This window comes from Xiphias gladius, chromosome 1 (genome assembly GCF_016859285.1).
Source record: "Xiphias gladius isolate SHS-SW01 ecotype Sanya breed wild chromosome 1, ASM1685928v1, whole genome shotgun sequence".
Classification (NCBI taxonomy): domain Eukaryota; kingdom Metazoa; phylum Chordata; class Actinopteri; order Istiophoriformes; family Xiphiidae; genus Xiphias; species Xiphias gladius.
The window spans coordinates 18,182,107-18,195,633 of NC_053400.1; the positions used below are offsets into that span (position 1 = coordinate 18,182,107).

Sequence of the window (13,527 nt, forward strand, 5' to 3'; positions counted from 1 at the left end):
ATAAAACCTTATGTCTCTTCGAGCTGCCTCACTCCTGTTTACCCCTTTGAAAAAAAAACAAAACAACAACAATATGGTAGCTCTTTACGTTTACATCTTAGACTGAAGCTCTGGCAAACGATTACATCTGCCTCAGGCCACTCACTCATGACTCTACTTCCTGCTGCAGCTCTGCTTCTGAAGTTTCTGCTGCTCTGTGCCCCCATAAATATTTTTACCCACTGGTATTGAATTACAGGAAATGAAAGGAAATGACTTTCAACATAATTCTGAATCAAACTAAGGACTGGGTTGGAAAATAGCGTAACACAATAAAACCTCCATAGCCTGTTAAAATATGTAGGTGACTGATTGTAAAATGCAAAAGTCATCAAACTTAGTTCATGCAAAGGTACAACTAAAGCCATAAAATGCTTTTTTTCCTCTTTTTTTTTTTTTTTTTGCTTTTTAGTGACAGAAACTTTGTTACATGTCCCGTAGAGAGAAATAGCTGTTTAACACACCATATCCCTTACTATCGAAAAAGAAGGTAAAATGAGAAAGAACTGTGACTGCTTTGACAGTGACATGACACCTGTTATATGACACCTCATGTAACAGTCAGTGCTGGTCTGATTTCCTCTCCATGGCTGTTGACAGTCCTGTTTATTAATGGCAACCTATTGTGAGCCAGGCTGATCTATTTCAGGACATTACTCTGTATCCAAATCAGCTTCATTATAATGTTTAATAGTAAGAGAAACATCCAGGATAAAAACATGATTCACCAAAGGACACATCACTTCTGCACTGGACCTCATTTGCTTCTTTTTTAAACCAATATGACAAATTGCCAGGGAACCTCGTGACTGGACATTAATCACTCATCTGGCCAAAAGCAGGTTTAACTGATGGTGGTGTGTAAGACATAAGATAAGATTGGTGACGCACACTACAGAGTTATGCCTAGTCATACAGTATGCTGTAATATGCCAATAATAAGGCAAAGCTGCCTGTAATATAGACATGAGGTTGGCACCCAAATGAACACTCTGCCCAAAAGAAACACTGAAGGACAGGCTATATTTAATACACTCTTTAGAGAACGTGTTTGAATGTCATTGCAAACTGTGTCAGTTGGGTGGGGTTAGAGTAGGGATTGGACATGAAAGACAGGGGATGGCTCTGTCAATCAGCAGGTACACATGTAAAGAGGCTAACAAGTTGTAAGTGTATGTGTTATTATTGATTATTTACTATTAAAAACTGTCTTGTGTTTAAACATGCATGTGATTAAATGATTAACAGATGCCTCATGTTTTGTTGTAATTAAACTATATCCAGAAGCAGCTTATTAATGATCTATTCAGCTCAGAAATCATGACAGATTTCTCTCGCTTACATGATAGTACATAAGCTGCTTTTATCAATAATAACTATCAATATTGATATATTGATATCAGTGATGATGGCCCTGGTATTACTTGGAAATGGACTGAGACCAAATTTTGTGGTATTGCCCACCCCTACAAAAGACCATCTTGAAAAAGTAAATGGCTATCTGAATTGATAATGATCTGTACACAGTACAAGACAGACAACTCTCTATGGATACTGAACTGTAGCAAGAAATAATTGAGTTTCCCAACATTATATGTACATACGTATCCTGTTATTAGCAGTTGGTTTCAGTTTAACACTGTGTTGCTAGCAGCAACCAATACAGACACAGGTCTATGGCAGTTTAACTGACATTGTTACATGCAGACTGTGTCCGAAATCTCTATTTACCAGATAATGCACTACATTTACCGTCCGCCATTTTATTTGAGTTCCGAAGTGCGAGTGGTGTTTTCCCTATTCTGTATTCCCATTTTAAAATTTTCCACTTTATGATGTCCTCAGTGTTACCTAACATAGACAAAGAGGACTCTCCCAGTTAAATAATTTATTACGAACCTACAGGTTTGTGTTATGTCCACCAGTTTCAATTTTGTTTTTGAGAAATCATGTTTTGTTTGTAATTTTGGAATGGTGGATGGTTCTAAATACTACAATACCCATGAGCCTTTGGCAAATCAAAATGCTAGGTAATCCAAAACGCTATGTCACTGGAGTTGTTGTTAAAACTGACCCAGCAAATTAAAAGTAAACTGATTGTAAAATCAGTTCTCAACAGCATAATCTTTAGTTTGTTGTACAGTGTATATTCAGAACATAGTATAGCTATGGGTATATTTTTTTGTATTCTTTTCTATTTATTTTTAAACTTTATTTATACTTATACTTATTTATCTATCCATCTATCCGTCTTCTACTCGATTGGATGTTTCTTGCCGAAATACACCACTGGAGTCGTAGTTAAATTCTCCCCCGTAACTTTTACGTACACAAGCTTGTACCTTGAACTTTTTAATCAAAGAACCCGATATTTTGTAAAGTAGTTGTTGATCATTTCGACTGGTTATTTAACTGAGAGAGTTTCACGCTGATCTAAGCCGGAGAAGTGCTCCAACTGAAAAAAAGAAAAGGGACTTTTACTTCCAGAACCAGGAGCACCTCAAATAATTCCTCCTACGTTGCAACTCTATTCTGACTGTTTGAATTTTTCCACTATACAGTAATGGGACGAAAAAAGTAGTGTCCATGGCATGTAGACTATGTAACAATCTCACAATGTAACACTATGCTTTTTATAGACGATGATGTGTGACTAAAAAGCCGTAAGTGATGACGCAAAATGATGACAATAACTAAATGTCCGAGTCTCAATTTACTGCTCACTACAGTGTAAACTATAGTGTTTATTATATAGAAAGAAGTGAATGAGTGAACGAGGGGGTGATTTTGGACACACCTCTAGTGTTTTGTCAGATCTCTTTCAAAGCAAATATTGACAAGACTCCTTTATCTACTCCCCACATGACCTTATTGGAGCATTATCTGCACGTACTGTATTACAGCTGTTTTGTGATTTGGTAGAATTGAATTTTTCCATAATCAGCTTACTGCTAACCAAGTTAGCCGCTACTAGCTATCTGGAGCTAATGCGTTTGCTAATGCATCATTCTCAGTAACTAAGTGTGGAATTATTGTTGGGATAACCGTTAAAAATTTGACTCTATTTACTTTTACTTTTGTGGACTACATATGTATGTTTACTAGATTAAGTATGTTTACTAGATTAATTACTGTGTTGTACTTCCTATGGGTGTTGTACTTCCTATGGCTTCCTAAGGGTAATATTAATCTTGATCCTTCACTGGTGTTTCACTTTGTTTCTTCCTGAAATGAAGCAAAATGTAACTAATTTGGCACCTGGTCTATACTTACATGAGTCCGGTTTCCTTGTTACTGTTCTGATTCATTTTACCATACTTGTGGTCTAACTCTTGTTTATGGTATCTCATCGTTTTCTGATTTGTGATCACTATAGCTGAATTTTTTGTCCTCTACTGTTTTCACATTTTCACAAATGTGAAAACAGTAAAAATTTCAAAAGGCATTCCAGTGTCTACAACCTTTATTGGAAGCGTGTTTAGCTAACCGCATAGCTGAAGAATACATCTAAATATCATTACACTGAACAAAGCCTGAAGATATGTATATGCCTAATCCTATTTTAAAGCAGGATTTAGCAGCCTGATCACAATCACCTGTAATTCAGAGGATATTCTGGCAGTCTGAGGACAGGTCTGACCACCAGCATAAGTCTGGACCAGGTCTTTTTTTTCTTTACTTTTTCTTTTTCTTTTCTTTTAAAAAATAAACAGAAAGCAGTGTTTGGTTTGCAAAACACAATTTCTTCTATTCCCTTTAGACTCCAGCAGTCTGTAAAACCTTCCTCCTGAATCTGTTTGTGTAGTTGGTTGCACAACAGCTCTTTATCATATACAGTGTTTTCCCTGTCTATATTGACATTTAAAATATGTGATTACAGGAAAAGTAAGGGAGACTACAGAAAGTTATCTACTTAACTTTTCTCCACTGACGGGGCTACACACAGTCGGTTGCTCTGCCAAGTGTCAGCCTGTGACGAACTTGTTCATTCTCGTCCTGCTCTCTCTTTCACCTATATATTGTTTTAATGCAGCCTTTTTTTTTCCTGTTTTTGTTGTCAGACAACTGAAGTAGTGATTTAATTGCGGCCCAGGAACACTACATGTTAACTAGTAGGGATTCTGGAGCTGCCTCACTGTGTTGATAAAATCCTTATTTTATGGTCCCGACATCATCTGACATCGTTGTGGTGTTAGAGGAAGAACCATGGGGTTATCAAAAAAAAAAAAAGAATATAAATGAGAAATTCCATCGAGCACTACCATTAATTTTCAAGATACACTACTGGTCAAAAGATTTAGAACTCCTCAATTTTTCCAGTTGTTACTAAAATTTACGTAGTGAATGTGTCAGTGAACTCTGAAATTAAAGGACAGAACAAATAAAGAATAAATATGTTTAAATAAAAGAATCATGGAATCTTAAATCCTAAATTTAAATAAAATTTTTGACTCATTCAGCAACCAAACACACTTGTGATGTTCATTCTAAAATGGAAATGAAACATTTTTGGGAAAGCTTGCCCCAACACTGTCAAGTTCCTACAAATGTGTTGCACTTGCAGGTATACAAGTACTTTCACTTTTTCTGTCCAGTTCTCCCCAAACCAGCTCGATGGGGTTTAAGTCTGGACACTGTGCTCGTCTTCCACCAAGTGAAGCCACCGTCTAGTTCTGTCCTTCTAATGTTTTGGGTCATTATCTTGCTGTAGGATGAAGCCCTGACCAACCAGTCTGTCTTCCTTTGTCAATTACATTTTCCTCACCATTCTGACAGCAACATACAGCTCTACTTCAGTAAAAACTGGAAAAAACGAGGTGTTCTTAAACTTCTGACCGGCAGCGTATATCGTCATGAAACAAAGTGTTGGTTGAGAAAAACTCATAATGACACTTGGTGAGAGGTCAAATAGTGGATCACAAAAATTGGTAGGATTTATCATTTGTGACCATCAATTATACAATGAACAGCACATTTCATATCTTATAAGGAAGAGGGCCAATCCAGCCAGTTTCATTCTCAGACAATGCTGCTAGCAAGACAAAAGTGAACATGTTTCCTTCCTTCTCTGTACATTTCTCTGTGTCAGCGGTGACACACATACAAAGAAACACACTCCATGGCTGGCACACCCTCCAATTTACCACAAAATCAACCTGAAGCATGAAGAGGAAGACATCGGTGAGTCACGCCCGGGTTTCTTTTACCATGTGACTGTAAACCTATGTTGTCATGACAAGTTCTAGAAACATTCAGCCAAACTAAAACTAACAAACACAGTGAAGAAGGAGTTAATTTTATTCTGACTATATGTACATGTGCTGTTTATGTGTGGACTACATTTCAATTCATTTTTTTATTGGGATCTACTGAGGGGGACTGTAGATGAAAATCGAACCAGAGCTAAATCTTGTGGAACAGGTCAAAGCGCAACTCTTCAATCCTGTACACGCTCCTTTATAAATTAACCAAGAAGAAAACAGAATCTCAAAGAAACAAAAAACTACAATGACAATGATAAGAAACTTAACAGCTGAGAGAGTTGGGAAAAAAACAATCACATGACTTTGTTTTCGAATCACCGCATTGTTTGTTCTGTGCAGAACCTCTTAGAAATGTGACATATTGTGCTTAAATAATTGGGTCTTTAAAAACAAATGGTTACAAATGTATGTCTGACACATAGCTGTGCTCTGACTTGTCTCTTCTGAGAACATAATTTGCTGCTTCTTGTTATAATCCCTTACGAAGACTTTACCAGTACGACAGGTTGAAAAACATCCCCAAACACATTTTAACTGCAGAGCTCGTAAAAGAAAAACACCAGTCCCAAAACATCAGCTTATGGAATAAATTCAGCACTGATTGTGCTCCCTCCTCTTTGAACTATTTTTGCTTGTTTGCCTGACCACAATTATTTAGACCTCTTGTTCAGTTGAGCACACCTCCCTACAGTTTTGAGCACATTAGCATACAATAAATTCATTATAACCTAAAAACTACTAAAAACACAAAAGACTACAAAATAGCTCAAAAGAAAACTTGATCACAGAAAATGCGAACACACGCGCACACACACACACACACACAGACACACACACACACACACACCACTTTTGGAGCCCGCTCTTTCTGTTTGTGTGTGTGTGTGTGTGTGTGTGTGTGTGTGTGTGTGAAATGAAAATGCGAAAATCATTCACTAAATTTCATTAACCCATATTCAAAATGCCTGTAGGGAGTGAGGTAATATTTAGTGTGGTTAAACTTGGGACTTTGGGGCTGTCATGGATGGCCCAAAATGTGTCTGTATTACATACAGGTAGCTCAGTTAGAAGCAAGTCTCAGACAGTGGTGGTGCTGTCACTGTGGTCTGGCTGCTCAGGTGCTTACCATGCTGGTATTACACACAGGAACCCTATGCCTTTGTGTCATAACAGAAACTAATTCTCAACCTATCTCTACACATAATATCTCTATCATCTACAGTACATCGGCACCCAATGTGATATACTACTCTTTTAATGTCAATCTACATGTGTAAGCGACAGGCATTAGGATGTCCTGAAGGCAGCCAGATTGGCCCATATTTACAGCTCTGAATAATAGAGTATTTCAGTTTTCCAACAATATCACACATATCATGGCAAAATAGGGGCGGTTGTATCTTTGACAGACAGACAAACCAAAGTTGACCTTGCACTGACTGGAGGATACCCTTATCTACAGAAATGTGACACTTTCCCTTGTTTGGCAGTCACGGTGTTTTATGGTATACACACATTAGGGTACGAAAAAAGACTATGATTTTATATTAAAATATTTGTTTGCAGCTGTAATTTGATGAAAGCCACTCTGCACAACATCTGCACATCTGACTTTAAATTTCTACACCTTTGTGAGACTATTATCACCATTAAAACTATCAACTAAGATATGTCCCGCCATGGCGAAGAAGGTCTGATTTCTACTACTTCTGTCATTATCAGACATGTTTACAAGCCAGTCTACAGAGCCAGGTTATCCAGGTTAACCTTAAGGTTATCCGCCTTTTAAGAATATTTCTGGATTTGTTCACGTACATTAGGAAACAGACATGAACCATATTTGTATTTGATCTAGAGCTGCAACAATTAGTTGATTAATGAAATAGTCGATAGAAAATTGTGCACAACTATTTTGAGAAATTATTAATGGTTTGTCATTTTTCAAGCAAAAAAAAAATGTATATTATATATGTGTATATATGTGTGTGTGTGTGTGTGTGTGTGTACATATATATACGTATATGTGTGTGTGTGTGTGTGTGTGTGTGTGTGTGTGTGTGTGTGTGTGTGAGGATTTGCAGCTATTCTCTGTCTTATGTGAAGACAATAAATCAGAGAATCTTTTTTATTACACTCCTGGTTGAACAAAACATCTTCTGGGCTACAGAAACCAGCGTTTCTTACTATTTTCTGACATGTTCTACAATAAAACGATTTATCTAAAAATATTAAGCTGCAGATTGATTGATAACAGTATCATTAGTTGCAGCGTTCATGGTATCCAGCTTTTTGTGAAGTAAAAAAAGGAAAGAAAAAAAAAGACAGAACTTGAGCAATTCAGAGGAAAAAAAGGCCAACAAAACAAGCTACAACATTAAGTTTTCAGTATAATCAAAATTATACTCAAAAAGGTTGAATTTAACCAAATAACTTACCAGGCGGTTCTCATCAAACACCTCCAACAGCAGACGATGCTTCCTAGGATTAACCTAAAACATAACATAGACTATAAAGCCAAAACGCAGAAGTACTGGGTTCAACATCGAGCCATGGTTGACACAGCCAACAACATGACTTTTAGGATTTCATGGTTAAATATGATCAAGTACATAGTAAATTAACCCAGGTTCCTGCTATGAAATGCCACAAATGATCTCCTAAAACATAAACTACACATAAGGGTTAATATTCACACAACACAAGAGATAAATGCATTTTAAAATATTTATTGTTATTTACTTTAAGTTTCACTTACGCTGAAAAAGAATTCTTCATTCCATTTTGGGTCTAGTGTCTTCAAGTAACATGAGATGGGAAATAAAAATTAAACCAAAATAAAATATCCACAAGTCCACATATAAAACAAGTTTAACTGCAAATGCAGACATTCACTTACCTTTTTTATTGTTTTAGTCTGAAGACTTGTGATTTCTCCACTGACGGGGTCATAGAGGGACAGTCTTGTATATGGATCACTGCAAGAAAAAGAGACACATATTTAGATTCGGGTATGGTGTAGATACATCTAGAAAGATTTCAACTTTGATGTCCACTTTCTACTCTCTGTGTATTAGTGGTTTGTGTGGTTCATCTGCCACGAGTCTCTACTTTATGTCTAAGGGAAGAAAAACACTTTACATCATCGTCTGATCAGATCAGACACTGCATTCAGACCTGAGAAACATTAAGATAATGGTCCCAGCTACTCTATGCTCAACACAAAGCTGACTCCAATCGCTATTTTATAATGGTTTGAGGCATTGCAACATGTATTAAAACCACATCCATCAATGACATCACATTATCCATTACCTAGACTCAATGCCATGTTAGGCCTGCAGCAATCTTGTGCCATTTGAAATGCATTTAGTGAATAGTGTTAGATTGATACTATTACAGCAATTTTGGTTGTAACATGAACGATTGAACAAACAGTACACATAAAGGGAACAACCAACAAAATCAACTTTTCATAAACTCTTAATTAGATTGTGATTTGAGGTTATAAGGAGGTTTTTTAAATGGCTTTTAATCGAGAATTTCAAAGAAAACTAAAAGTAGAACTAAAATAATAAACTGCAAATTTGGAGAACTGTTTTTAGCATTTTTTTTTTTTTTTTTAAATGGTACAATTGCCCAACAAGTTGACACTATGCTGTAGACTAACCTATTAAGCATTTATTACCAATTCCTGCTCGTAGAGGAGGTGCCAGTGTCTTTATATTCAGATTCCTGTTTAGGCTGATGGTGCATTTCATTTGTGGCGCTATTGATTTTGATTCCTTTTTTTTTTTTTTTTTTAGAATTAAGGATTTTCTTTTCTTTTAATTGCAACTGCTGTTGCGAATGTTGCGAAAACAGTAAAAAAAATTATTCTGAGCCTTTAAACCCCCAACACTTCTGAGATACTCAAACTAGAATTTAAAATAAATAAAAACTTAACAAGAACCAGACATCTGTAGAAATATAATTAACATTAATAACGGGGAGTTTAAATTTGTCTTTTTTGCTAAGATTACAGAACTACACTCTGTGTAGCAGTTTAGAGGATGCAATTTTAGCAAGTTCTGATTGTCCAGCTTTACTAAAGATTGAAGAAAGGCCACTACATATGCACAGGGAGAAGGTGATGTTGATTTTACTGACAATGATAAACACAGCATGGCATGACCTACAAAATTTATCATCAACAATTGTTTTTTCAAAATTAATGACTAAGACTATCAAACAAACAAACAAACAAACAAACAAACAAATAGTTAGTTGCAGCCCTAATTAAAAGATATACAATACTAGTAAGCGTTAAGTTTCTCCAACTTACCTGGCTCCAAGAATATCTTTTTTGGCCAGTCCAATTCCAGCTATGACTTTCACTTTTAGGAGTCTGGATTCATCCTGAAATAAATAAATATACATACATACATACATACATAATGAGTTTATGAACATAAAAATCACTAACCAAACAACACACTGACACTCATCAAGGAAGATGGAAGAAAATTACATAATAAAAATCTATACAGTTAGCTTCACAAGTATTTGGACAGTGACACAATTTACGTAAGTTTGCCTCTGTACATCACCAAAATGGATCTGAAACAAAGCCATCAAGATGTGATTTGAAGATGTGAAGTGTAGACTTTCAGTTTTACCTCAAGGGACTTAGCAAAAATATTGCATTAACCATTTTACGCCAAATTACAGCCATTTTTATACATAGACCCTCATTTTCAGAGGCTAAAAGGTAATTGGACAAACCAACATTATTATAAATATAAGGGTTATTTTTAATACTTGGAATAAAATCCTTTGCAGTCAATGATTGCCTGAAGTCTGGAACCCATGGACATCACCAAATGCTGAGTTTCCTCCTTTGAGAAGCTTTGCCTTCAGTTGCGGCTTGTTTGTGGGTCTTTCTGGCCACAAACTTTAGAATTCATCCTGCTACTTTTATCAGAAGTCACATCATCAATAAACACCAGTGACCCAGTTCAACTGGCAGCCATACAGGTCCATGCCATAACACTGCCTCCACCATGTTTGACAGACGATGTGGTATGCTTTCGATTGTGAGCCATTCCTTTCCTTCTCCATACTCATCTCTTCCCATCATTCTGGTACAAGTTAATCTTGGTTTCATCTGTCCAAAGAACCTTGTTCCAGAACTGGGCAGGCTTTTTTAGAGGTTTTCTGGCAGCGTCTAATCTGGCTTTTCTGTTCTTGAGTGTTACCAGTGGTTTGCACCTTGTGGAAAACTTTCTGTATTTACATTCATGAAGGCGTCTCTTGATTGTGGACTTTGACAATGATACGCCTACCTCCTCCAAAGTGTTCTTGACCCAGCTAGATGTTTTGAAGAGTTTTTTTTCTCCACCAAGGAAAGAATTCTATGACCATCCACTTTAGTTGTCTTCTGTAGTCTTCCAGGCCTTTTGATGTCGTTGAGCTCATCATTTAATTTCTTCTTTTTAAGAATGTACTAAATTGTTGATTTAGCCACTTCTAAAGTTTCTGTCATCTTTCTAATAGGTTTGTTTAGTTTTTTAAGCCTCATGACGGTCTCCTTCATTTGCATTGACACCTCTTTGGACCACATATTTAGAGTTCCCATGAACAGCTACCAAATGCAAATTCAACACTTTTTATCTGCTCAATAGTCATGAAACAATGAGGGAACAGGTCACACCTGGCCATGAAACTGATTTTCAGTAAATCGTCCAATTACTTTTGAGCCTCTGAAAATGAGGGACTGTATAAAAATGGCTGTAATTCATAAAGGGTTAATACAATATTTTCATTGAACCCCTTGAATTAAAGCTTAAAATCTACACTTCAATCACATCTTGATGACTTTATTTCAAATCCTTCGTGATGGTGTAACGAGGCAAAATTACAAAAATTGTGTCACTATGCAGATACTTATGCACATAAATGTGTAACTAAATTCTTAACTAGAAACTGAACTAAAACTAAAAAGTAGGACCATATTCTAATTTTATCAATATACAGTGATAGTTCCTGGTAATAATCTGAATGTGGTTAGTGAAAGTTTAGTAGATACTGTATATTGTTTTGTGTTGATTAGAGCTGCAACGATAAGTCAATAAGTCCATCTAAGGAAAGCTAAATGGCATCTATTTTGATAATCGATTTATCATCAGGCGCTTTTCAGTGCTTGTTGATATTATATAGACTGAAAAAATAACAAAGATGTCAATGATCGTTTATATTTTCGCTTGATTGTTTGGTCAAGAAAATACCAGAGAATAGTGAACAAATTTCCATTATAATGTTCCACAGACCAACGTGGCATCTTTGCATTGGTTTGTCTGAACAACAGTCCAACTTCAAAGACATTCAGTTTATTATCATGTGTGACAAAGAGAAGCATCAAATCCTCATACGTGAGAAGCTAGAAAGAGCAAATATTTGGCATTTTGCTTGAAAAAAAAAATGACTAAAACGATTATTATCATTATTATCAAAAACAGTAGGCAATTATTTTTTTTTTGTTGATCAACTAATCAATTAATTAACCAATTTGCTCTAGTTGCAGCCCTAGTGTTGATATAGCATGGCGCTTCTGTGGATATAATGTAAAAAAACACAGCTCAGGAATGGCAGAAATATGTCCTTCAAATGAATCACTACCACATGCATGCTGGGCACACAAGCCCCCCAGAACAATCAAAGCTTACACTGCACTCTGATGTAACATCCTGACAGTGCTTGGCACTTCTGCACATTTCCCATCATAACCAGTCTCATTTATGCTTCTGCTGTCAAGTTGGTGAATCACCCTGAGATTTCGCAATCATCTTCCTGGCTTGGCAGTAGGGACACTATAGGCCCTTGTAACATTGTTATCTGGTCCAAGAGGACTGACAATATAAATTATTAACAACATATTCAGTGTGTACGTGTATGTGTGTATGCATGTCTGCGTGTGTGTGCGTGCGTGCGAGCGTTGAGGACGGGAAATGGCCAACAGAGAGGCGGTTACTGCTCAGGAGCCTGTTGGGTTTCCTGGTTGAGGGGGTGCACAGCTGGGGCTCTCTAATTCACAAGTCACGGATAGCATTAGCTGCGAAGAAGTTACAGCTGATCGATTACATCGATTTTCTATCAAAAAGTAGCACACTTTAGCTAGGAAAAAACTCCCAATGTCGCAAGTTAAGCTGGTATTTAGTTAGCTGGCTAACTAAATACCAAGCCACGACGGTTTTGTCGGTGTTTGGCTAGCTGCGGTTAGCGATAACTAGTTAGCCATCTGGCTAACGACGGGGTCACATGAGCAGCCTCATTAACGGCTGGGGAAAAAAAAAAGTGATCGGAGCGTTGGTTTACCTCATCTGCCTGGAGTCCTCGGATCTGTGGGCAAAGTGTGGCCATAATATCCTCGCCCTTCTTCCTCCCAGAGAGCAACAACAACAACAAGATAGTGGTCCGGCCAACAGTAGTAGTCTCTTCTGGTGGTGTAGTTACTACTCCGCCGCTATTATTCCCTCTGTGTGAGTAGCGTTAGGCTGTTAGATAACGTGAACCTGACCCAGTGGTCAACTGTGACACCGTCCTTGCTCACTGTATCCATCCTCCTCCTCCTCCTCTTCTTCTTCTCCTTCCTCCTCCTCCTCCTCCTGTTCCCTCCTCCTCTTGTTCCCTTCGCCCTGACGCTGCTACCGCCCAAGGAAACCCAGAGGAAAACCAGTGGTGAGAGATGTATTCACACCCTTTATTGTAGTAATCGCACTAACACCACAGTGGGAAAGTACTCCGGAGCAAATAAGAGTCCTGCATTCAAGATCCTACTTAACTAGAGGCTTATAAGGTTTTCAGCAAAATGATGTGATTTGTTTTGATACAGAAGAAAGAAAGAACAAAAGAAAAGGAAAGAGAAGGCCACTGACTCTCACTGAGAACTTTTCAAAGCTCTGGCTCCGGATCATGCCTGAGCCCCTCCTGCCAGGGGACCCGGCACCGGCACCGCACAGACCCGCAAAGGCCGAATCAGTCCCGCATCAGACAGGACTCGAGCCCCCAGGGACACACCACGAGTTTGAGGCGTAGCGGCGCCACCTGGTGCTAAGCCCCCCACCGACAGCCGTGCGTCGGTGGGCTGAGGGGTCTCGGCTGCCGCCCCTGACAGGCGAGACTCCGGCGTCCATCCGGTCCCCAGGGCTTTCCACGTCTCCTCCGTGGGAGTGTGGAAGTTAGACCGATG

The 13,527-nt window shown here is 37.8% G+C and overlaps 1 protein-coding gene across 1 annotated transcript in view; it reads right to left on the bottom strand.

The window, feature by feature from the left end:
- Positions 1–12,986, bottom strand: part of nedd4a (NEDD4 E3 ubiquitin protein ligase a) — a 30,519-nt gene extending 17,533 nt beyond the window's left edge. Inside the window, exons 1-5 of the mRNA XM_040125202.1 lie at positions 12,654–12,986; positions 9,625–9,698; positions 8,200–8,278; positions 8,059–8,097; positions 7,739–7,792 (exon numbers count right to left, since the gene is read on the bottom strand). Of these exons, the coding sequence (XP_039981136.1) occupies positions 7,739–7,792; positions 8,059–8,097; positions 8,200–8,278; positions 9,625–9,698; positions 12,654–12,698 (291 nt within the window). The 5' untranslated portion in view covers positions 12,699–12,986. The remainder of the gene's footprint in view (positions 1–7,738; positions 7,793–8,058; positions 8,098–8,199; positions 8,279–9,624; positions 9,699–12,653) is intronic.
- Positions 12,987–13,527: the final 541 nt, after the last annotated feature.